Source organism: Vitis vinifera, chromosome 8 (genome assembly GCF_030704535.1).
Source record: "Vitis vinifera cultivar Pinot Noir 40024 chromosome 8, ASM3070453v1".
In the NCBI taxonomy this organism is placed as follows: Eukaryota; Viridiplantae; Streptophyta; class Magnoliopsida; order Vitales; family Vitaceae; genus Vitis; species Vitis vinifera.
In genome coordinates, this window is record NC_081812.1 from 11,627,693 (window position 1) to 11,655,637 (window position 27,945).

The 27,945-nt window shown below is 31.6% G+C and overlaps 1 protein-coding gene across 1 annotated transcript; it reads left to right on the forward strand.

The window, feature by feature from the left end:
* Nucleotides 1-1,373: 1,373 nt before the first annotated feature.
* On the forward strand, nt 1,374-3,888 carry LOC100256780 (U-box domain-containing protein 16). Its single transcript, XM_002266711.5, has one exon. It carries the CDS (start codon nt 1,746-1,748, stop codon nt 3,777-3,779), a length of 2,034 nt encoding a protein of 677 aa, XP_002266747.1. The 5' UTR covers nt 1,374-1,745; the 3' UTR covers nt 3,780-3,888.
* Nucleotides 3,889-27,945: the final 24,057 nt, after the last annotated feature.

Sequence of the window (27,945 nt, forward strand, 5' to 3'; positions counted from 1 at the left end):
CCATGAATTTTTCCAATTTGCATTTATGAAAAATCAAATCTTCATTAGTTTTACTTTTTTTTATTTATTTATTTTTTTGTCATAGCTAAAGGCAAGAGGTGGAAATTTTAAGAGTTAATATAAGAACGCACGTCAACTTCATCAAAATAAAAATTATTCCAACAAATAATGGCTACAGTCATCTTGATTTGGCCATCTATCTGTATATGAGTATTGAAATAGAGATGTGGGTTAACATCAGACCAAGTCCACATCAACCCTGCTATTGGTCATGCGTTACAGCTCATTTGTATTATCTATACACAAAAGAATCTGTGTATGGCGTGCGACAGCCGGCCTAAGGCTGCACAGAAAGGAGGCGTCTTGGTTTGGTATGGCGAATTTGTTGCCCACCACCAATCACCGTCTTCGGCACCCATGAACATTTCATCCTCTTTATTCCACCATTGCGTGCTTTTATTGAATTTTCCAATCAGAATCATGATTCAAACATGCCATATTTTCGCTGACCCAAATTTGACCACATAGTGCCACGTCCACTAAGATGAAATTCACTTGACCAAAGTTTACTTATTACTAATCTCTCTTAAACCATATTCTGTACTTATTGCGGTTATTTAGTTATTTGGGAGAGGATAATTATGCCCTTAAGATTATTCCAAAAGTTCATCACGGGCAAAGTTCATATTCTAAACACCATAAAGGTGGGGCTGACCATGTTTGTTTGATTGTTTATTTAGCAACTTTTGGAAAAGAAAACAGGAAAAAGTAAAAGAGAAAATAAAAAAGTGAGATTGCAACAATTTTTAGTTGAGAGTTGTACTAGTGTAAGAACAAGTCCACCAAACTCATAACTAATATTTGTAATCTGCACAATATTTGACCATAAGTTTATTGATCCACAGTTCAGCGACTAATCTTATAAGTTTAACTATTCTTAACCATTGAAACCATTAAATCATTTTTCTAAAAGAAAATAACATTTATCTGCGTTAACTATTGTGAATAAGTTATACTTTTCAATTTCAAAGGTTTATTTGTCAATTGTGTCGTGTCGTATTTGTCAACTGTGTTATGTTGTGCTTGCCAACCATGTCATATCATGTTTGTTCATTATGTCACGTTTTATTCGCCAAAAATTACCATTGACGATTTAGAAAACTTGATGCACAATCTAAAAAATGTAGTTGCTATTGGTACATTTATTGGCTAGTGGAATAGTTGAAAAGTTGATGTAATGGAATGATGGGTGTATTTTGGAAAGAGAAATGAAGGGAATAATTGGGTATGTTTGCTAAAATTTAATTTCTAGAAGAATTTTTTGGTTATGAAATATTATTCTGCATATACTAGTATAATAAAATGGGGTTTTGGAAGGAAACAAAGTTGATTTAGAGGACCCAATAAACAAATTTGCAGTTGAATTGAACTGCTCAATTTTAGGCATTGAAGGAAAACAGGACCTCAATTCTTACCCAGTAAAAGGCCAGCCAAATAGAAAAACCAACTCTTATTCCAGAATCCAAATACAAGCAAATCCAGTCAAAACCAACCGTCCTAGCTGCCGTTTTATTTTATTAATCTTCTCTTCTAAGAAAATATAAAAGGAAAAGGAGCACCAATTTGGTAGTAGCTGTTCCGCAATCATTCAATTCTTTCTTCAGCTTCAATCAAAAGAATTCACAAGTTCGCATTGGCTTCTAAGAATTTCATTCACTCATTTTCTGATTGTTTCTCGTCAATCTATGGCGATATCTCCACAAAACTTTCCCAGAAAACGGCGTCCATCCGCCGGATCGTTCATTTCTCCTACCTTATCCGATCGCAGATTGGTTCAATCTCTGCTTCTGGTCTCTCAAGAGATTTCGTCTCTGGCGCCGCTTCAGTTTCTTCTCAAGCGCAATTCCGTTTCAATTATTCGCAAATCTAATCTCCTCGCCTTCCTGTTCGAAGAGCTTCTGCGCAATCCGGTGTCCTGTTTCGCTCCTACGGCTATCCTCTGCTTTGAAGAAATGTATATAGTCTTGCAAAGGATGAAAACATTGATCGAGGATTGTTCCAACGGAAGCAGGACATGGCTTCTCATGCAGAACGAATCGGTTTCCAACGGTTTTCATGAACTCACTCTGGATTTATCGACCTTGTTGGATATTATTCCGGTGAAAGGCCTGGATTTGGTCGAAGATATTGAAGAACTGGTCCTTTTAATCAGAAAACAGTGTTCGGAAACCGCTGCTTATGTAGATCCCACAGATGAAACTCTCAGACGAGATTTACTGAAAATGCTCGATCAGATCAAGAGGGAGATTGTTCCCGATCATAAAAAATTAGCCGAGATATTTGAGAAATTAGATTTACAAGACTCCGCAAGTTGCAGTGATGAGATTAAAAGCCTTGAAGAAGAGTTTCAGAATCAAAGGGATGACAAAAGCAAATCTGAAGTCACAGCATTGATCGGCCTGGTCCGTTACGCCAAGTGCGTTCTCTTCGGAGCATCCACGCCCAAGTCCCACGGTCGGCGGCAAAAATCCATGACGGACACAATTATACCGGCCGACTTCCGGTGTCCGATCACTCTCGACCTGATGCGGGACCCAGTAGTCGTGGCAACGGGACAGACGTATGATCGGACATCGATCAATCGCTGGATCGAATCTGGACACAACATGTGTCCCAAGACAGGTCAGATCCTAGCCCACACAAACCTAATCCAAAACCGCGCTCTCAGGAACCTCATCATACTATGGTGCCGGGAGCAAGAAATTCCATTCCAAACAACGGAAGTCAACGACAAAGTTAAAGCCGCCACGCAAAACAAAACGCTTTTCGGCGCCACGAAGATGACCGTGTTATTTCTCATCAACAAGTTAACCGATTCAGAGTCGGTGGAGGCCACGAATCGCGTGGTTCACGAGCTTCGCGTACTCGCCAAGACAGATTCGGAGAGCCGAGCCTGCATTGCCGAAGCAGGAGCTATACCTTTGCTGGTGAGGTTCTTGGGTTCTGACAACCCAAGCCTCCAGGTCAACGCCGTCACAACGCTCCTCAACCTTTCCATCCTGGAAGCCAACAAGACCAGGATAATGGAAATAGATGGAGCTCTGAACGGCGTCATCGAGGTGCTGAGATCAGGTGCCACGTGGGAGGCGAAGGGCAACGCGGCAGCCACCATATTTAGCCTAGCTGGAGTGCAGTCGTATAGGAAGAGATTGGGGAAGAAGACGCGCGTCATAAAGGGGTTGATGGATTTGGCTAAAGGGGGACCCGCGTCTTCGAGAAGAGATGCATTGGTGGCAATTTTAAGTTTGGCGGGTGAAAGAGATACAGTTGGGAGGTTAATCGAAGGAGGAGTGGTGGAGATGGTCATTGAAGTAATGGCAGCATCACCGGAGGAGGCTGAGGAGGCTGTGACTGTACTGGAGGTGGTGGTGCGGAGAGGTGGATTAGTGGCAGTTGCTGCAGCTTACCATGCAATCAAGAAACTGAGTGTGGTGTTGAGGAGCGGATCGGACAGAGCAAGAGAGAGTGCCGCGGCCACGCTTGTTAATATTTGTAGAAAAGGAGGGTCGGAGACGGTGGCAGCGCTTGCGGCAATGCCAGGAATAGAGAGAGTGATATGGGAGTTGATGGGAACTGGAACTGAGAGATGTAGAAGGAAAGCAGCGTCGTTGTTGAGAATGCTCCGGAGATGGGCAGCTGGGTTGGATGAGGATGTACCCACTACCACTGGCCACTCCACCACTGTAACCACTACCTCCAGGCCAGTACTGCACAGCTGAAATGTGTTGTTTCAATATTTGTTTCATTTAATTTGTAAATTGACATTCTTCTGGGTAAAATGATTTATTTTCTGTTTCGCAAATCAATTAATCAATTTTGTGCTTTTAATTTGTGTATCATTTGAACTTAGATGACAATAATTCAATCAACTTTTCTCATTTCTTATAACTTCAAAAAAATTTGTTCATTTGAGTTGTGAGCCTGGACATCTTAAATTTGAGATGAATTGAAGCCCATCAAAGATTTGTGTTGCAGGAAGGTGTCAACTTTCATCCACACATCCAGCTATCATACCCCCTGCTCTATAATGCCTTCAATACTTTTAGAATCTTTTGTTGGATTTTGAAAAATCAAAACCGTGACATTAGGCTAAGGCTGAAATGCGTTATTTCACTATCTAAATTTATCTGTCTTTCAGGGGACAGGGTTATTAATTCTTTTCAATTGCGTGATCAAATTAGTTAGAAAATTGAAGGTTACCCCTCATCCACGAATGAGATAATATTCAAGTCTTCTTATGAGTTTCAGGCTGATACCAAGTGTTCCGTCCTTTAATCTTATATGCTATTCAAGTTGGCCTAATTCTTGGAAATTCTCTGAGAAGTTATCAACTTACTAATATATCATATAATAGAAATGAAATCCTAGAATACACATATATAATTAGAATCGATACCTGAAGATATATTTATCCTTTCCTATTTGATCGTATCAACCAAATATTACCATATGCTATATTTATTATTTGGTTCAAAAAAAGTGTTTGGAAAATATCTTAGAAAGAAAAAACCATTAAAAATGAGTTTTTTATTTGATTTGTCATAAAAAAAATTAAATATAATTAAAATTTTATATATTTTGAAATTATTTAATTTAATATAAAAAGGAAAAAAGAAGTGAAATGATTTTCAAGCAACACACAAAAATAGTTTATTAATTTTAAATATATTTTTGTTTTATTTTATTTTTTCTTTCTTTATATTTTCTATTTTTTTAAACACATTTTACTTAGAATTTTCAACAACAAAATATAGGACTAATCTTGCCCATTTTTAAATCCCATATAAATATGTGGACCCCGCATTTCGTCTCATGCGTTTTCCACTCAATGGCGAACTCGATTTTTATTTGAAAATGATTTTTATTTATTAAAAAGAAATAACTTGAAGTCGCCACTTATTTTTGTTTTATTTTTAAAATGGTAAACAAAATAAGAAAGAAAACTCTAAGCGTGACTCCTTATTTTGGAAAAGGCGGTCTATGAAAAACCGGATGGGGCTCGGGGGTCAAGTTACTCATCGGGAAGGTACGGTGAAAACCGTAGCACCCCTCTAAGTCCCTAAAGTCGAGGCTCTACTAATAAAATAAAGCTGACGTGACAATCAATAGGAAAAATCAATGGATACTCAAATCGATCATGCAAATATGAGAATCAAAACATGCATAGACAATGACCAGAATGGGAGTGGATGCATACCTGGGCCACGAATGAGTAATGCGCTATCATAAAAATGAGGTCAATGTATAATAAAGAGCACAAAATATATCACGTGTATCACTAAATAGAAATTAAAACTGTTCGAGGGAAAACTAGATTTTTGAAATTCATTTGAAAATTGGAGTCTTAGAGATTATTTGAAAATTGGATTTTTAGGAATTAAATGTAAGAATGAGAATTTTAGAAAATTAAATTTGAAAGAAATCAGAATTGAAAATTATTTGAGAAGTAGAAATTATGAAAATTGAATTATAAAAATTGGAAATCTTGGAAATCATTCAAAGACGGAATTTTTGGAAATAAATGAATAAAATGATAATAATAATAATAATAATAAATGAGTAACTCAATAAATGCGAGAATTGAAATATTGGAAACTGAAAATTAAGTTCCAAGATAGGAAAATTGGAATTTCAGAGAACTAAATTTGGAAATCGAAAATTTGTAGAATTATTTAAAGACGAAATTTTTAAATAAATGAATAAGTGAATAAATAAACGAATGGAATAATAATAATGATTGGATAAATAATTGCGAAAGTTAGAATTTTGGAAATTGGAAATTGAACTTAGGGATTAGAAATTTAAAGAATTATTTAAAGATGAAATTTTAAATAAACTAACGAAGGATAAATAACTGTGATAATTAGAATTTTAGAAATTGGAAATTGAATTTAGAGATTGGAAATTTGAAGTATTATTTAGAGATGTGATTTTAAATACATAAATATGTAAATAAGTAAATGAATGGAATAATAATAATAACGAAAATAATCATTAAACAAATGAATGTGAATGGTGGAATTTTTGAGATTAGAAATTAGATTTGGAAGTTAGATTTTTGAAGAATTGTTTAAAGACATAGTTTTTTTTTTAAAATAAATAAATAAATGGAATAATAATAATAATAACGAAAATAACGCTTAAACGAATGAACGTGAATAGCGAAATTTTTGAGATTGAGAATTAAATTTGGAAAACGGAATTTTGAAAAATTGAACTTTAATGATTGGAATTTTTAAAAGAAATAAAAAAATAAAAAAATGAAATAATGATAATAATAACGAAAATAATATTTAAACGAATGAACGTGAATAGTGGAATTTTTTAGATTGAAAATTAAATTTGGAAGTCAAATTTTTAAATAATTGAACTTTAATGATTGGAATTTTTAAAAGAAAGAAAGAAATAAATATGGAATAATAATAATAATAATAACGAAAATAATATTTAAACGAATGAACGTGAATAATGGAATTTTTGAGATTGAAAATTAAATTTGGAAGTCAGATTTTTGAAGAATTAAACTTTAATGATTGGAATTTTTTAAATAAATAAATAAATAAATATGGAATAATAATAATAGTAATAATGGCAAAAATAATATTTAAACGAATAAATGTGAATAGTAGAATTTTTTTAGATTGAAAATTAAATTTGAAAGTCAGATTTTTGAAGAATTGAACTTTAATAATTGAAAATTTTAAAGAAATAAATAAATAAATATAGAATAATAATAATAATAATAAAAATAATATTTAAACAAATGAATGTGAATAGTGGAATTTTTTTGAGATTGAAAATTAAATTTGGAAAACGGAATTTTGAAAAAATTATTTGAAAGTGGGATTTTTTAAAAATAAATAAATAAAATGATAATAATAATACATATAATAGCAATAATGATAATAAATAAATAATTGTGAAAGTTGGAGTTTTGTAAAATTGGGAATTAAATTTGGAATTTTGGAAATAGGAAATTAAATTTGGAAATAAAACTTTTTAAAAATATTGTTTAAGGATGGAATTTTGAAAATAAATGAATAAATAGAATAATAATAATAATAATTAAATAAATAAATGTGAAAATTCGAATTTTGGAAATTAGAAATTAAATTTGGAAATCGGAATTTGGAAGAGTTAATTAAAGATGGAATTTTAAAAATAAATAAATAAGGTAATAGTAATAACAAAAATAATGATGATTAAATAAATATATGTGGAGATTGGAATTTTGGAAATCGAAAATTAAATTTGAAAATCGAAAATTTGAAGAATTATTTAAAGATAGAAATTAAAATTAAAATTGAAAATAATTAAAGTTTGGGAAGTCAAAGTTTTTATTAAAAAAATTAAACTTAAAAATTGGAGTTTTGAAAAATTAAATAAAAAATTAGGGTTTCGACAATTTATTTGAAAATGAAAGTTTGGAAAATTAAATTTAAAAATAATTAAAGTTCGGAAAGTTAAAGTTTTGAGAATTAAACTTAAAAAAAATGCAATTTTGAATAAATTAATTAAAAATTGGAATGGAAATAAGATTATTTAAAAAACTGGAATCTTGAAAATCATTTTAAAGAGAATTTGCAAAAAATAAAAAGTTGGCATGTGAGGATAAAGAACAATAAATAAAATAAATAAATAAATAAATAACTAAAGGCACATGTTTGCCCACTAAAGGTTTGTGGTGTTGTTTTCCCAACAAAAAAATAAATTAAAAAGATTAATAATAATAATAATAATAATAATAATAATAATGATAATAATAATAGTAATAATAAAAATAATTTTTCTATGATCATTTTTAAGTGCAAGTGGTCCAGTAGCAATTCATGGTGGTCAACAAATTCAAAGAATAACATTTCCGTCAGAGAACCAAAGAAAAACCATGATATCTAATAAATGCACTTCCAGTGGCAGGGTCCACTAAAAACCCCTTGTGACCATTTCCTTTAATGTATTTTCCACCACACTAGCTTCTGCAGCCGACATTATGACATGTCCTCCAGCATCCTCGGGATTCATTTTTTATTTTTTGGTATTAAAGTCAAACAAATCGTCACCTCACGACCTTTCCATCATCTCCTCAACGTCTCCATCAGTCTGCTTCTCCCCCAGTTTCAGTCCAACCTTTGCTTTCTCAAAAAAATAAAATGAAATCGTCGTCTGCAAGCTGCCCAATACACCATTGAATCCATGTAACACCATATCTCCCTTTTTTAACTTAATTAAATGTCTAGTAGCCAATATCTAACCTCATCTATTGGTGATACACATAATGCTATACACTCGAAAAACCCACAAAAAACAGAAAAGAATTGCAAGAGAATAGAGAATGAAGAAAAGAAACAAAAAAGAACATGTGAAAGCTACATTTCACATTTCGTTCCAAGGGACTCAGGATGGTGGGAGAGAGGCAACCGGATTGAAACAGAAAAAAAATGACAAACAAATCTCCAAATAAAGCCAAGTGAAAAAGAGCATCGTTGGGTTCAAATAATGCTAAAAAGAATAGTGATTGAAACAATAATAAAGAACAAATTGAACAAGCCAAAAAAAAAAAAATCAGCAAAACTCATGTGCAAACTATGTTAGCTGTAATCAAATGTGCACACCAAAACCTCAAATAGCAAAAAAAAGAAGACAATAGACATAGAAAATGAAGGTGAACAAGAAAATATCCAGCAAACTCACCTGAGGAGTCCTCTAAGCAACAAAACTTTTTTAAGCTTCACCTCGCTCCCATTTTAGTACCGATTCCTCCCTCACAAGCAAGCAACCCTCCAAAAAATATCTTCCCTCTCTGAGTTACTCCAAAAAAAAAAAAAAAAAAATCCTCAGTCTACTCTTGTTTCTCAGCAAAAACTCCCTCCCCCAAGCTAACCTCTCCTGCAAACCATTACCCACTCCTTTGTGCATCACTCAGCAAGTGTGTGATCTTCACCCACCACCCTGGCGAGCTACTGATGTCCGCCACACATCCATGCATGGAGCCTCTCGGGAGACGTCCTCCACCCTCACTGAAAATGCTCCCCGACTCCTTAATGAAAGCAAACAAAACAATAATAATAATAATAATAATAATAATAATAATAAAACTAAAAACCTTTGGTTTGTAAAAAAATGGGGTCTACAAATACTTTTAATTCTAATTGGTTTTTGAGTTCCCATATCTAAAATAGAGAAAAGTTTGTCCAAAGTCACTTTTGGATCTCTCTTGGTTTAATGTAATAAAAAATAAAAATAAAAAGGAAAGTACGAAATGATATAAGGTACTTAATTTTTATTAAAATTAAAAAATAAATAAAATTGAAAAATGTATATATTTAATGTAAATCTTTGTTTATATGTTTTCTTATTTCTTTTTTCCATACATTCATGTGAAAAAAAAAGGATGCTCTAAATTCAAGTTCTATACACTAATCAATTAAAGGTAACTAGAATGGTTAATTCTATTATTAAAAGATAATACTTGAATGGACGAAGGTAATACGTTTAATCGAAAAGTGCACAAACTCTTAATTATCTTCAAACAGATATATGGAGTTTGAATTTTTAAACTTAAATTCCTATTTTCTAAAATGTGTGCAAACAAATATTTTTCTACCTTTTTTCTTCTTACAATTCTAACATTCAATTAGAGAGCATAGGATATTTGATAACATAAATACAAATTATTCTTTTAATTTTTTAAGATAGAAAAAATTAAAGTAAAAAAATTGTTATTTACTTTGTATTAAGAACAAGTAAATACAATACAAAGACAAGTGAGTTATTAGGTAAAAAAAATTCTCTAAAATAAGAAGTGTTTTCAAGAAAAACAATGTAGAGAGCTAAGACATCAATCCTAAACTTCGAATCCATCTGAGCTACTTATGCTGCAATCTCCCAAATTTACCTACCATTACTAGAGTTCCTTAATGAATTTGTTTGAAAAGATATTTGCCAATGTTTTTTACTAGCTCAAAGGGCTCTTGATTAGCTCAATAAAGTTTAATTTTTTCTTTCACATATTTCTCTTTTTTCTTTCACTTCGATTAATATACAATTGATCATGCAAATAATAAATATATTTAAAAAAAAATAGGAAAAAGAGAAAAACATAAATAAGAAATATTGTTAATTTTTTAAATTAAAGTTGAAAAAGGGAAAAATGTTATAATTTAAATCCCTAACTTTTAGAAATGTGTATTATAAATATATATTTTTGAAATCTATTAATTTTAAATATGTTACGAAAATAATGAGAATAGACAATAAGAAACAAAATAGAATAAGAACACATAGATTTACGTGAAAAACCCTAAAAAAAACAAAAAACAAAAAAACCACGGGAATAAGAGAAAAAAATTCACTATGTCAAAAATTGGTACAATAGGGGACATATGCGAGCAGCTACAACAGAAGCATAATTATCGTGACCCTAAAAACTATATATCATTGCAATACATAATAATAATAATAATAAAAAGAATGAGAAAAAGAAATAAGAAAGAGAATAAATAGAAATCCTCAAAGAAAAGTAGAATAAAAGAAAACGGAATAATTTTTTATTAGAGGTTTCCCACTTTTATAGGAAGTCACAAAGAGATATACATTATTATGGATGATCATTTACATGTTCCCACCATCCAATAAATTCTCATAATTTATTACATTGCCCCTTAGATAATAATAATAAGAATATGCCTCGATAAATTCCCATAAATTCTCATAATTCTTAAGTATTGCAATTGACAATGCCTTTGTAATCAATAGATTTACTAAATTTTCACTTGATTTTACTTATTATTCATCACTCTTTTGGAGTTGATGAATGTAAAAGAACTTGAGTGATATATGCTTAATTTTATCACCCTTAATGCATCATTCTTTAATCAGTATAATGCATGCAACATTATTTTCATATAACTTGGTAACATTACCTTTGATGGAGGGTAGTCCACATGTTTCCGTTGTTTGCTTGACTGATCTCCATGATATTGTCGTACCACCCAATGTAAATACATACCCTGTTTAAGATTGATCTTTGTGGGTTTCCAAAAGATAACTAGTATCTACATATTCAAACAATTGAGATTTTGATTTTCCGAATAAAATAGATCCATGTCATTGTAATACATATTTGATTCTATTCCAATGTCTTTGAGTTGGTATAAAATTATATCTTGCAAGTAAATTAATAAGGAATGCAATATCTGGTCATGTATAATTTGCAAGATACATCAGTGCACCAATAATACTAAGATATTGTACTTTTGGACCAAGTAGTTCTTCATTATCTTATTTAGGATGGAATGAGTCATTTTTCACTTCAAGTGAATGAACCATCATCGGAAAACTTAATGGATGTGATTTACCAATATGAAAGTGCTTCAAGACTTTCTTTGTATATGTTGACTAATAAACTAATATTTCGTTTAAATACTCGATCTAGAGGCCAAGGCAAAAATTTTGTTTTCCAATAGTCAACTATTCTTCTAAGCTCTTTAGAAGTTCCAACAAAATTTAAATGTTCCTCATATATTATAATAATTACAAATATTCAACATAATAAATATGCATAGACAAATAAGGTAATACACAACTTCCTATTTCAAATATTCATTGAAGTGATTGTACCACATGCCTTTGGATTACTTAATTGATGCAAAGATCTTTATAGATTAATTGAGTATATGCTACAATGTTTTGAATTAGTTGTTTCAGGCATTTGAAATCCTTCACGGATTTTCATATATATGTCATTATCTAAAGATCCATATAAATATGCAATAATGACATCTATGAGACGTATATCCAGTCTTTCTAAGACTTCTAAATAAATTAGATATCTATCCATCATAAGAGAATGTGTTTCCTTATAATCAATACTAAGTCTCTACTAGAAACCTTGTGCTACTAATCATGCTTTATATCTCATGATTTCATTTTTCTCACTGTACTTTCTTTAAAATACCCATTTTTATCCAATAGGCTTGACAATTTCAAGCATACAAACTACAAGTCTAAATACTTCTCATTTTTGTTTTCCAACAAGTCTAATTTTGTCGAGATGGATTCTTTCCATTTTTGGCCAATATCTTTTATGTTAGCATTCCTTTACACTCTATGGTTCAAGGTCATTATCATTTCTTATCATGTCAATGACCACTTGGAAAGAGAATACATTATCTATAATAGAGGTATTTCAATTTCATATTTCTCTTGAATGCAAATAAATAAGTGAGATCTCGTCATTATTAGGTACTTGTACCCAATGATAAAAATATCGATAATCATGGATATATCGGTATTTTGATTTTACGGATATATCAGTGGATATTTTGAAAAAAAATATTGGTAAGTCTAAAATTGATCAAAATTCATAAAAATGTAAGAAAAACCTCATTGAAATATAATAGATATTTTAAATTTGTTTTGTATAAGAATTTGATATATGTATAATATAATTTATCATATTTAATAATAATATCATATTTATCATATTTTAAATTTTTTTATTGACGTATACAATATTATTATTAAATAAGATAAATTATATTATAAGTGTATATTTATTATTAAATTACATCAAATATTATTTCACAATCATATTGTGATATTTAATTATAATATCTCTAATTTTAAAATATATTTAGTATTAAAATAATGATTTATTTCATTCAATTGTATTAAATGATATAAAATAAATGATAATATATGTATAATTTTTTTTAAATATTTATATATTTAATTAATACATAAATGATATAAAAAAAATTATCACCATAATTGTTATATTTTTAGTGGTCAATTAAATTAAATTTAAAAATAAAATAATTAGAATTAATTTGTTTATTAAAATATTTTGTTTTTATCATGGTGTTAGTATAGATTTATTTTAGTGCACGTATTATTAAAATGAGGCATGTTAGCCCAGTGGAAAGCAAGCCTATGAAGGCTTGTTTTTGGTGTGGGTTCACTTCTCGCCCTTGCCAAGCCAAAATTTTACCCAAAAATTTAGCTAATCACCAACCCAAAAAAAATCAGCCTGATGAGTCACTACTACTCCCTATTCTCAACTACACATTCAAAGGATAAAAAACTACGAAAAGAACATCCCCAAAAGAAAATACATATATGTTTCTTGCCACGTAGCGAAAACACAACTTTTAGGCTTTTCAACTTACTAATGCACCCCCAATATCTAGTTTTATTACGAAAAGTTCTTACAAAAAATAGGCAATGTACATTAAACAACGTCGTATTGCTTCATTTTCCAACGCCATTTTGGTTTCTCGGGAACCAAACAGAAAGTGTTGTCCATAAATAAACTTCACAATCCACCAAGGTGGCTTATGTAGCTCCCACCTTCGGCGAATATTGTCGATTACTGGAGCCATAGTTTCAGTTGAGCACAAGGATACTGGAAACATTGCACAGTGTCTTTGCACTTTTTGCCAAAAAATTTGATGATTTTTTTACCGAAATTTCATTGGAAAATTGACAATAAAATGTAAAATCTAATGATTTTTTCACGGTTTTGTTGATTAATCGATATTCATCAATATTTCGATGATTTTTTTTTATATTTCTTTTCTCTTGTATTTCTTCCCATTTTTTGTATTACCCCTCATCAAAACATGAAATTTTGGCGATTTTTTCCAAAATTTCATCCATGCTTGTACCTTTTCAGGAGTTGATTGTATAATATATGCCTCTCCTAGAGCTACTTATTTAAACCATGCCTCTTCAGGGGCTACTTGAGACTGATCAACTCTTTTAATAACCCATTTTAGATGCAACTTCTTCAAGAGTGCCACATTTTCATATATATTTCTTTGTGTTTTCCTCTTCTAGGGAATGTGTTTGCCTTTTTAGGGTCTACCATGTTTCAAGCATGCCTTAGACTCATATTTTAATTGTCTTTTACGGACATTAACTCATTATTTAATTGTCCTTCAAGGACATCAATCTGTGTTGGAATATTTTTGGTTAGTAAAAATGATTGTCACTTTTTTTGTATCAATGAAAACATTTGGTAGTTGATTTGCAAGTCCTTGTAAATAAATAATCTTTTGAACTTCCAATTCACATTGATTAGTATGAGGATCAAGATGAGTCAAAGTCAATGCATTTCAAATAATTTCATGTCATTTTTCTGAAACTGGCTTTTCTCTCTTTAGCGGCGGGAAAACTGTCTCATTAAAATGATAATTTGCACAACATGTCATTATACCTTTCAAGTGTATAAGTAAACTAGTCACTAGATAAAAACTTCTGGTTTTTGTAATGTACGTTGATATGACTTTACAATGAATTAATTCATCATCGTTTACCTCATAGGACCAAGTTAATCTTACAAGATTCTTTTGGATCTAACCTAATATAAAGTGTCTTTCACATGAAATCAAATACTACTAGTGACATGATATAAACTCTTCTGGAGCCTTTCATCAAATTTTTAGTACCTGATATAGCATTAACATCGTTTGTTATCAATATTATGCAATTAATGTGACAAGAGTTTTATCAAAATAACAAGTCATAAATACCTCACTTTTATAAAGTTGAAAAAAATCTTATTATAGAGGAAGGATTAAAATCAATAGAAAAATATTAGTCATTGATGAGGACACAATTTAACAAGTTGTGTAAATGCAATAAGAGCATATATAACACAATAAAACAAATATGGAAAAGATAATTTAAAATTATATATTTTTTTAAATATCTCACACATTTGATTTTATAAGTGTGGAGCAATTTATACATAAAATAATTAAAAAGTATTTCAATAATCAAACTAATTGTAGTGATAGATTAATAATTTTATTCAAAGATTATTATGATCTAAATTAATGTGTAAAAATTAATTTATGGATCAAAATTTTAAGAGAACATATCATGATTTAAAACATCTTGCAATTTTTTCATGTCTCAAAACTTTAATTGAAACACTACAAATCTATCTAAATATATATGCAAAAATATAACAAAATAATTGAAAACAATTGTTGAACCTATTGTAATTTCAAAATTATTTTTGGATAATGAAATTATTGAATTAATAAAAATACCATATGTGACAACATGCAATAATATACATTATTTCATGTAACTCCAAATTTTCAAATCATAGAAAAAGACATGCCTTAAAATTAACATATGATCAAGTCATATATTTCACATATATCCAAAACAAATTATGTACTAATCAAAATTTTCAACACATAATTTCAGTATTAAATTCTCAACAAGTAAATCCAAACTTTTTTTGGCATGAGAGGAATTTTTATGCATGTCTTTTAAAGCATTAAAAATTAAAATCATATACAACCAAATAAAAAGATGATATCTAGAATTTTCAAAATATAAGTACATATGCTATAAAAAAATCTCAACTTTCTATATGAATAACTAACATATTTTACATTAGATATTAGAAAATAAAGATTAAAATTAATCTCAACTATTATATCATATAAAAAATTATTATGTATTAAACAAATAGAATAAAAAATATTCCAAAATATCACCTTAAAATAAGAAGTAATACATGTTATTCAACACTAGGTGTGAAACCAAGGTTTGGTTAATCTTGATTTTGATGATAACAAAACAAGGTTTAGAACTAATGATTATATTTCAAGTGTGATTAGGCAAGACATTTCCAAAGTGGCAATCACAAAGACAAATAAAGCCAATGAGAAATCATGAAAAAGAAGACCACCTCAAAGAGAAGTGTTTTTCAAGACCCAAGCTTCATAAGATCTCTTTGTAAGGTTGTTGGTGCACTAGGATTTTCATGCATTACATTATTTACTTATGCACTAAAATCATCCAAGAGTAATATTGTTTTAAATATCTTAAGAATCGGATGATTTCATGTTTTCAACTAAAACCTTGTGTTAAATGATTTTCAATCTCGTGTTAAAAGGTTTTAAGTTGAAAAAGGTTGGGTGTTGAGCCAAAAAATGGCTCAACCGGTCAACCGGTTGTGCTCGTCCGATTGAGGACCGGTTGAGGGAGGCCAAAAAGTTTCTCTCTCTCCTAGTGGCTTTCTCTTCCCAGTCAAGGTTGAACCTCAACCGGTTGAGGTCCGGTCGAGGTCCGATTGAGGCCTAATGGTTACTTGCCAAGCATTTAATGCTAATGGCTAGTCAACTGGTCGACTCCTAGCTCGACCGATCGAACCCCAAACGGCTAGTTTGACTTTTCTCTTTTATAAAAAGGCTCCAAACTTCATTGTTTTAAGAGTTTAACCTTCCCAAATCTTTTTTGATTATATTTGAGCATTGGAAGAGTATTTTTTAGTGCATCATTATTTCAAAACTTGCATATCTTTAGTGCACCATTCAAACCTAGTTTTTCTTGTATCATTTGAGTTTAAAGGTCTTGTGCTAGGATTTTTGAGAGATCATTCATTTTTAAATCTTTGAGAGGAAGTTTCTCAAGTGTGGGGTATCACTTGAGGGGTTGTTCAAGAGTGGGATATTTCTTGAGAAGTATAAAAGGTGCTTGGAGCCAAAAGTCCAAGATGGTGAATTGGAACCATAATCCAATTGTATTGCTTGAAGGCTTGGTTTGGAAGCCTTGAATTAGTGAAACCTCAAGCTCGAGATTGAAGCTAGAGGAGAGTGGATGTAGGCCGGGTTGCACCGAACCACTATAAACTCTTGTGTTTGCATTCTCTCTTCCCTACTTTTTAATTTATATGCAATTGTCTATAGATTGATTATTATATACTTGCATATAATTGTCTCTTGCATTCACTTGTTTAAATTTGCGAAAAGAGACCATCACCCTATTCACTCTCCTTTTAAGGTGATTATCATAGGTTGGATTAGCCTCATATTCCTAACACTAGGCTTTTAATTGTTGCATGAGTTTTAGTTGAAGTTGTGCCATATATTTTGTTTATGAAATTGTTTGTATTTGCTTTGGTGATTTCTTGGTTCAAGTCTTTTATGGCTTTTACGAAACAAAATATTATCAAGTGGATGATCATTAAACTAAAGAAAATTATGATTTGTTTGCAATGAAAAATGTTGATAAATACCTCACATTATGAAATTGGTAATAATCAACCTTTCCAATTTGCTTCTAGATTATCACTTAGTGAACTGATGAATTCTACACAGCTATTCCTCTGCCAAAACCATCAGAGCATGCTAAAGATGTAACTGAGGTTGGAGGATCCAACCTGCATTTACTTTGTTCAAAAAAACGGAAATTTTTTTTTTCTCTTATTGGTTCTCTAGTTATGTTGTGTATTTTCTGATTTAATCACTGATTTGTTCATTTGTGTTTTTCCACTGGCATGTTGGTTTTCTTTTGCTTTATGATATAAATAAGATTTTGTATCTATAACTTCTTTTGTAGTGGTCTCGTCCTGGAAATATGATCTGCATCTTAGTTCCTATTTTTTTTATTTTAGCATTTTCTAGCATTCTTGTAGGTGAAGAATTATGCATGATGATATGTAATACCTTAAGTTAATAGTTCTTAAAATGTTTTAGCAATGATTTGTTTCCATATGTATTTGAAAATTTAGGGTACAAACTATTATGTGGAACAAAGCATGTTCATGAGTTATACATGGATTTTTCATTTTACTTGTGCAAATGTAGGATAGAGAGCAACATCTAAATATGGTTGACTTCATTTTTTCGAGCTCTAGCTTTGAAAGTAGTTTTCTGACCAATGGAAGCTCGAACATTAGTGGCAATCCATTAAAACGACAACTGGTGGTAGTAATAAACAGACTGTCCTTGATCGACCTCACCAGGAGAGATAAGGGTGGCATATTATGTCAAAATGAGAATGATGCGGTATGTCAGTTGATGAAAGTGATACCAGTTACACCTATAACGTAACTCTAATAGAAATTTTGGTGGTTGTGGTGAGTAAAGATGAACATGATAACATTTCGCAGCTTTTATTAGATCAATATGGATATATTCCCATCTTTTTACCCTGTGAGAATATGTTCACAAAAAAGATGTGGGAGCTACTACATGGAATTTATCCAACCTCATTGGATGATACATTTAGCACAGAAGATTGGAAGTCTTACATTAGGGTGAATTCGGCCTATGCTGATAGAATTGAAAAAATTATAAACGGTTGAAGGCTACCATTTAATGCTACTTCCAAATCTAATTTGAGGAATGAATTCCCGATCAAGGATTCTCTTCAAATTGGAGACTGCATTTCTTACTTTGGAAAATTTTCAGACCATGGTTTTCAAAGAGGAAATTGTTAGAGGGATGCTGGGAGCCGACCTAATAGCATTCTCTCTATTTGTGACAAACTGCTTGGATTGCGATATGTGTCACACATGGGTAATCTAGAATTACCATATAATGGAAGGAAAATTGTGGTTAGGGTAGTACCTGTAATGATCGGTTTTGATTCCTCGAAACAATTGAAACATTTGGCAAGTGGGGAGAATGATATAGAAAAGGTGGAGTTAAGCGGGAAAGACTCCTAAGTTAAAGGGGAAGATGGTGTTACAAAGAATGATAGGTATGGTTGGAATGGTCATCGAGGATGGCTTCCTTCGAAGGTACATAATTGTTGTTTTGTTTTATTTATCAATTCCTATGCTGAAAATTTTAACTTCAAAAAATAATTTGACTAGACAGGTCATGTGAGAATAAGGAGGAAAATATTGGAGGGGTTTGAGAATTTATCTTGGTATGCAAGGGCAGATTCTACTCTGAAAACCTTCGCAACAAAGACCAACTATACATTCGTGGAAAAGAAGCAATCAGTTTTTGTGTGGCATCTAGAATCCATGGAACCACTCTTGGCATATTTTGTTTTCAAGGACTTCGAATGTCAACTTAAGAATGAATTTCTTGGGGGACCCGTAATAGGAGTTGAATATGGCAAAGGTGTCTTGAAGGTTAAACCTAAGGTGCAATCCCTCTTAAGTGTTGCATTTTTCTCATTTACGATATTTGGTTGCTGAGAATTCCTCACTTAAAATGAAATGAATGTCTTATTTCAGGGCGTGAACAAGATGGCAGCAGCACTGCGAATAACAATGGACATGATTGCTAATGGTGTGGTGCCTGATTTTGTGTTGTGCATCGGCTTTGATGCATACAAGGAGAATCTGATGGATTGTTTTCATAGGACTATGCCATCATCTTCAATTCAAGCTACTGTGCACAAGATCTGGGTTGGCCTTGTTCCAGACAAAGCAGGGTGCTACGTTGGTAACAGTGAAGAGCTTGTTGGTGAAGTTCTTGCATCGTTGTGTTGCTTAATTTGATCTTAGACTAAGGTCTGCAGCTCCATTCTAAACATAGAACCTTCGGAACTTAAACCTTCATCTCCTGTTACATTGTTTAGGGAGGATTAACCATTGTAGTCATGCATCCTAGAATAGAATGCATTCATTAATTTATTGAAGGATAAACATGCAAAACTTGCACACCCCACAATGCTCCCACTTGAGCACCAAGAACAAGTATGAGAACCCATCAGACCCAGATCACTCCCATCTCCAAGGCTGGACTGCAAACATATTATACTCCACTACTCTCCTTAATTATCTGTTTCCTACCACTTCTTCATGGTTTGGAATCAACTCATGAATCCTCTACTTTTTTTTTTTTTTTTCATCCAATTCCTGGTCAGGACCTAGTTTTGTGTAATTGATTTTGGAAATTGATGAAGAGAGATTTATCAAACCAATCAAGCATAGCTTGATACGATGCTAGCCCTTCTTCCTTTCAAACTTGGAATTTCCAGTAGAATATCAAGAAATTCTGATTATCCATGATAAGATTGACATGATTCTACGTGAATGAGCCACTCCACCAAGTCAATAACTACCTCAAAGGACAATGCTCCCAAGTTGAAATTTGTTGTTTCATTTCATTTCATTTACAAATCTCTCAATTGATATCATATTGGATTCTTCTATGTAACATAACTTTCTCATCAATTTGACTTGGAAAAATGCTTTGGCACTTGTCTTTGAATGATGGTTAATCCAATGGCTCTGCAGTCTATATGTCTAACGACCCTCAGGATATTTTGCACCCTCATCCATCCAAAATAAATGGACTTTTAAAACTAGAATTTTCTGACAATTGTTCTCTAGTCAGGCTTTTAGGTTCACCAGGCTAATGAGTTGAATTTTGAACGGTGCAACCCGTTATAATGTAAAACTTCTAACAATCACAAATCACTATCTGTTAAAAATGGTTCAAGGATATTTGGATTGCGGCACGGCAAAACTTGCTGTAACGCCAGGAATTGGAAGAGTAGTATGATTTTTGGATGCATTTTTTATTTTTTATTTTTAAAATTACAGATTTTTATATCAAATTTAAAAGCTTTTGTATAAAAAATAAAATAATAAAAATAAAACTCTTTATATTTTTAAAATTTTCAGAAACGGAAAAGTATTTATTTTAGTAAATTTTATAAATTGTTTTCAAGTACGCAAAGCGTTTTAACTAGTTTTCTTCTTTAAAAAAATATACTTTTTGTACAAGATTTTCTATTTTTAAAACCAAAAGATAAGAAATATATATAACTAATTTTAGCATTTTTTTTTTCAAATAGTATTTTCCTTTGAGGTAAGTATAAAATAATTGATAGAAGGAAATTTTGTAAAATAAATAAAACGTTATATTTTATATTTTTAAAAAGCAAAGATTATTTTTTTTTAGATAAAAAAATATTTAATTTCTTTTAATCAAATAACCTAAAATTAAAGCACAGTCCACAAATGAACTCGGTTCAAATGTTGTTTTGGGTTGTAGCTTGTTGTTCAAGGAGCCAAGTTGTCATATGAATCCAAGCCGATAATAACTTGTGTTTTCCACTTTCAAATTGGGCTTATATTTCTCCCGACCATTGCTTCTAGTGACAATGAAGAATTCCAGCGAATGTTCTGAAAATCAGACTGATTTGACCACCGACTGGTGGTCTTTCTAGTCCGATCCTCTTCCGTCAACTGTTTAACCATTGAACTTATCACAAACCGTCTTAATCGAAGGTTGAAACCATACGGTTCTTCAAGAATCGAACAGTTCAATGCCCCCGTCTTCTCCTCATTGTTTTTTTATTTTTTTATTCAAACCCTAATCCCCTTCCTCATTGTTGTCCAAGCCTCCAGCAACCTCCACCTCCAATTCGAGCGCTCCAACCTTCAGGTTCAACGACACACCGACATCGACGGCCTACGCGCTACGCCAACGTCAACGCCAGTAAGCCTCCACCTCCACCTCCTATAGGTTGTAAGGTAAACTAATATAGAGCCCATTGGAAAAATAAGGGTCAAGGTAGAAAGGGAATTAAAAAAAGCTTTTATAAGTGAAAACCAAGAAATATAAAAACAAAGGCTTTTAGAAGGAAAAAGTTAGCAATAATTCATACACGAAGATCGAAGACATGAGAGAGTAAAAATTGGGATGTGGAGGGTCTGGGCACCTTCAGATGATATTACAAATCAAATTGTATAAAAATATTAATGTTTTTTTTTTCAAATTTTATCATATAATATCTTTACATTCATATTTACTTTTATAATAGTTATATAATAATAATTATAAAAATAGTATAAATTAATTAATATATTATTTATATTATATTCCTATTCTATCAAATAATTTTCTATTTAAAATTCTTATATTTAAAATCCATAATTAAAAAATATGTTTTTCTTCTATTCAACTAAAAATAAACACTATTTTATTCCGTCTTAAAGATTCAAAGTTATTGTTGGCTTAATCGGAAAGTCACGAGTAAGTTTAAAAGGGATTGAATAAAGGTAAATTAGTTTTTCTCATCGGGAAATTTTAATTGAGTTAAAATATTTTAATTATTTGGAAAAAAATTAAATTGAAAAGTTAAAAAGAAAATTCTTTCCAAATCATAAAAATAATTTGGAAAGAAATTTTAAATTGAGGGTTTAATTTCAAATCTTTTTAATTTAAATATGAAATCTTTTTTCATTATTTCAAAAATTAAATTGAGAATTTAAAAAATTAAATCTTTTCAAATAATAAAAATAATTTGGAAATGAATTTTAAATTAAGGATTTAAAATTAAAAATTTTAAATAAAATTTTGTTTTAATTTTTTTAAAATTTAAAATATGAAATCTTTCCACATCTTTTTAAAATTCTTAAGTTTTTAAAATGTTTAAAAAAATATATGATTTTTAAATTAATTTTAATTTCACCAGTTTTTTTTTTTTCCTACATATACCTTACTAAATGTGTTTTTTTAAGATTGAGAAAAATTCAACCTAACTCATCTTACCATTCTCAATTTCTTAATAAGGATTCAAAGTATTAAATATTGGTTCTTTGAAAACCTACATCCATTTAACAAGGCTGAGTTGTATTCATAAGAGTAATTTGAGATTGTTGTATTGCGTAGATCAAGTTATAGGTTTTAGAGAGTAAGTTTTTAAGGTAAAACAATTAGATAAATTTATATGACTTGATATCATATAATGAATTTAGATTTGAAGTCTTAAATCTCATGGTTTTAATCTCCACAGTTAATATGGGGTTTTCCATATAAAAATTCTTATGTCACATTACTTATTCTTTGGATTATTTTGGTTAAAAAATATTGAGAGAAATTATTTTCTTATAATTGATTGTTCCATAAGTTATATTAAAGAAAACCAAATATAATTAAAATTAGTTAGAAATTTATACATTTTTAAATTACTTAATTTTTATATCAAAAAATTAAAATAAGTTAAGTAAGTTTGAAATAGCATATAAAAATAATTTATTAACTTTAAATTTATTTTTTTGTTTTCCTTCAAATTTTTTTATTTCCTTTTATTTTTCTTTTCTATTTTCTTTCATGAGTATTTTCCATCAAATAGTTTGAAAATGAAACATAACCATAGAAAAAATTCATTCACCAGCTAAACCGACTCTTGTAAAAAATTTCATTCTTTTACTCAATTTTCCATATTGATTCACCTTCATTCCTATCTCTATTCCTATTCTCACTTCCATTCTTATTCTTATATAGCAAAAGCACCCATAATACTTTTTGTTAAATCATATGCACCAAATTACAATAAAATGTAAATTTCATTATTGTCATCACTAAGCAAATAAAAAATACTAATAATAAATAAATTAAAAAAAAAAAGAACTACTGCATAGTTAGAGAGTGAGATGCTTGCGAAGAGGCCAGGTTATGTTGAACTGTATGATTTTAGAGTGTGAAGAATTCAAAAATGAGGCTGAATGGAGAGTATGAAACTTTCGTGAGGGACACGTGTGGATATGGATCATCAATGGTTGCGGGCCCAAACGGACCACAACCATCTTGGGCCTGTATTTGTGGGAAAGGGCTTGGCAACGATAAATCGTTAGTTTATTAGGCTTGTATGTACCGAAAGGACCTACAACATCCATAAAAGCTATGGTAGCAGCCGCGATTCAAGTCTATGCCAAAAGCTACATTTTTAGTTGCCAATTTGCAATAGTTACTTGTTCGTGGCTATGAATTAGTCCTTTCCTCCATATTTAGGACTCATAAAAAGACTTCTAGATGTGGATAAATCTTAAGTGTTGCTGTGCATCTTACTTGATCATGGTATTTTTTTCACCCCTATTAAAGGCCTCGGACTAGAAATCCATTTTGTTGTAGTGTACCCTTGGATGGGTATTCAAAGCATTGGAATGTATTTTTAAATCACCTGATCTACTTCTCATTTCATCTTATAAAATGCAGCCATGGAGGAGGGTATGGACTCTTCTATTTGTCTTCCTTACCTCCTGCTAGAGTCAGCCATTGCTGCAGTAGGGAGCCATTAAGTGGGTTGAGACTACCTCGACAAACTAGCAAAGAGACACACCGGTTTCAATCAACATAACATTCAGTCTAGCTAAAAACACAATTTCCCTTTTGTTCAATTCTAATTCATCGTCTGCAGTATGATACACGCAATATTCGTTGGGTACAACGTCTTTGAGTCAAGACAAATAATTTAATTGGTCCCCAGAGGAGTTTTCCAGAGGTGCACACAGGATACTACAAGAATCGGAGGACTTTGAAAGGGACCACCGCACCAGGGGTGTACTACTCGTTAGACAAAGCCATATGGATTTCAGGTCAAGTCCATTTCCGACTCCATCCAGGAGTATTAGCCTCCAGGTTGGTTGTTAACTAATCTTGCCATTGTAGGAAGTAGGATGGTGTGTAGATAGACATGCCATCCTATTGTTCCACATCAGCAGAACATGGGCTGGTTAGAGTCATTATTGGGGGGCTCTCATCCCTTTACCCTCGCCGTCCATGAAAGCTAATTATCATGCGCTTGGGTGGGCTAGCTATTTTCATTCAGTTGAATTTCATATATAGAATTAAAAAAAGAGAAAAAAAAAAAGAAGAAGAAGAAGAAGGAAGGTATCAGTCATGCATTTAGGGTGCTGGTTCCATTTAATTGAGGAAAAGGAATACTCGAACGATTTAACTTTATGATTGCTTTTGAAGAAAAAGATGGGACGACAGACGTGAACATCAATTCATGTGATGTTGCAAAGTGTTTATTGATGGTTGTTTGCATGTAGAATACAGCCATGACATTGGATACGCGAATATTTGTCCGGAGCCATATCTACCACACTGTTGAAGCCTGTAGAAATATCTATCGAAAACACATTAGCATAAAAGCATTAGTATATATCAACATCAGTGTTGTTATTTGTTAACGTGGGTCTGGGTCATCATCAACATTTCTTGGATATTCTACTTCAAATTCAGAGTTTGTGAAGGACAAGCATTTCATCGAACAAATGGGGTTCGGTGCCCAGTTTAATGCATGGCACAAGACAGTGATGTTAATCTACCTCCAAGTTCATACGACCTGATTAGAAACTTCAATGCGCTTGGTTCTAGTTTTGTCACTCTTCACCAAACAAAAGTAGAACCAATAAATGAATTGATAAAAGGAGAGGTAAACATATGCGAGCTAAGTAACAAGACATCATTCAGAGCCGTAACCCAGATCGCCTTGCTAATCATTTAGGCCATATTCCATTGAAAACAGGTTTGAATATTATTTTTCCATTTTTATTTTCTATAAAATTGAGTTCAAAAAATGAAAACATCAATTTAATGTTTTTAAAATTTTCTTAAAGAAAAAAGAAAACCATTTTCTAAAAACTTGATTACAAAGAAGAGAATAAAATTTCATTAAAAATCATATGCATGGAACCTATAATATAAAAAGAATACGAATATTGCAAATATAAAGGAAATATTAATGTGAATAAAGTATGATTTTCTGTATATTTAAAATAAAATATTACCTTAAAAGTAATTTAATTAGACAATAAGTTATTATAAGTAGACATATTTTTGGGAAAAATGCCCTAACACCCCTTAAACTTTTAACTACTGGTCAAAAGACCCCCTTAACTTTTTTATTGACCAATTTACTCCTTAAACTATTCACAACTGCCAAATTAATACTTCAGTTAGTCACACGTTAAAATACTAACGGAATAAACACATGCCACTCACGTAGCTTTTAAATACAAACTAGAAAAAACCCAAACATCCAAAACCCAACGGAAGAGAAGAGAACCAGTCCAGGTTCGGCAGAGAGAGAGAGAGAGAGAGAGACTACACGCCGTTCATAGTCACTGCCAAGCTTCTCTCCGCCGTCTCGCCGCCCTTGTCCCAGCGGCGCCTTGGTGGTTCCGCCGCACTGTTCAATCTGGGTATGTCTTTTTTTTTTCTTCTTCTTCTTATGTCTTGCTATTTAAATCTTCTAAGAACTTTTATTCTTTTTTAATCTCCATGTGCAAATTTTTATTGTAGAAATTCTTGTTTTGGTTTAATTTTTGGGTTGGGTCTCTATGAAATTCTTGGTTTTTTACTTTCTCCATGTGCCTTTCACCAACTGTTGCATTTGAGGATGCCATAGAGCTGTTTGATTAAATGCCTGAGAGAGATATGGCTACTGCTAAGGGGGTTTGGTTGCTTGGTTATCCAATTTTCCAAATATGCTGGCCTTCCAAGTTTCCCTTGCAACCCATTTGCTACAAAAAAATATCAAACACAATAATTGGTTCTGTAATGATCCAGAAGCCAATAACTAAATCTTCAATTAGAGAAATTTCATTAATTTTGTCACTTGCAAATATGCCTTGTATCCATCCAAGAAATAATGCAGAGCTACATAAGGATTGATCATGAACATCCAAAATGCTGTTTATGAATTCCTTGGTATTTTTAGTGTGTTCCAGTTTGGTCCAAACTTGCCATGTCTAATTACACTATAGAATTAGTGTAGCACTTTTCTTTTTTATTATGAAAAGATAATGTAGTTTTTCCATATGTTCAGGCAAAGTCACTTTGTAAGTAAGCCTTACGGTCTTAATGTCTTAACAACCATCTTATGCAACATTTGCAATGACGAAGCAGTTGATACTGAAAAATCATAAACATAGTTTCAAAATTTGCATTAAGTCACTAAAGATTTTACCTAGTTTGATCCAAATAAGTTTATTTTTTATGATAATTCATTAGTTGGGATAGAGGGAATTTGATCGCCGAATGTCTTTGTAACTCAACTGATTTAAGGTTTCTAAATACTTTGGAATATGGATCCATTCAAAAGAATATTATTAATTTTTACATTTTTCTACTGTTGCTAGGTGCATCTTTTTTTTTTTTTTCCCCTAAAGATGCTGGGTGCAGCTAAGTAATATTAATATATAATATATAGTTTACTATTAAAGATATGGCTTTTGGTTAGTGTTAAAGATACTGGGTCTCGGTGTAATGATTTCAGCCATATGGTCTACTGACTAAGCTAGCATGTTGTAATATTTTGAATTATGTGAATTGAACTAGCAGCAATCATGCACATGTGCATGAGCAAATTGTTATATTTTTTTTCTCACTATTCTCTATATTGTTTTTTTTTTTAATTATGTTTTCTCTAGCTCTTTTATTAATGTTCTTGTTAATTTTGTATTGTAGCCATGGATGAAAGTCCACTGTCACTCCCTGGAAATTCACCTTCTATGCCAAATGTACAAGCCCCTCAATCCCAATATGATTTTATTGAGGCTGATGGCCAATCTGAAATTGTTAATGTTCCAATTGATGTGGAGGATGACGAGGATGACAAAGATTACAATTTGAGTGATTTTTCTGAATCTGATGATGATATAATTGAAGATTTTGGTATGGAGGATGATGGAATCAATAGAGCAATTGGAGGCAAGCAGCTTGAGGGAGTTTGGAATGGTGAAGGAGATTCGGATCATGGGGATAGTGATGAGTTAAGGAGTGCAGAAGGGTCATCTGATGATGAAGGGAATTCAAGGCCTAGGTTTCCTGAGTTTAACCAGCGCATTGGCATGGAGAATGTACAGCTAGTGAAGGATAAAAAATTAGCATCACATGTCATCTTCAAGGAGGCACTAAAGGAGTGGTGTATTAAAGAAAAACATGATTTTGAGTATAAGCACAATGATAAGTGGAGAGTGACAGCTGTATGTAAAAAAAATGTGGTTGGAAGATACATGCATCCCAAACACAAATGGGAGATGCCTTTCAAATCAAAAGTTTTAAAAGCATTCATACATGTGGCAAGGATCATAAGAATAGTAAGATTTCTACAAGGTGGCTAGCCAATAAATATTTGCCATTCTTTAGAGATGATCATACTTGGACAGCAAATGCATTGAAAGGTGCAGTGTTTAGGGACCATGAAGTTGATGTGACTTTGGACCAATGTTATAAGGCTAAGAGAATGGCATTCAAGATGATACATGGTGCTGAGGAGAAGCAGTATGAGAGACTTTGGGACTATGCAGCTGCTATTAGGAAGTGGAATGTGGGTAGCACAGTGAAGATACAAACTACAAATGATGTGTTTGAG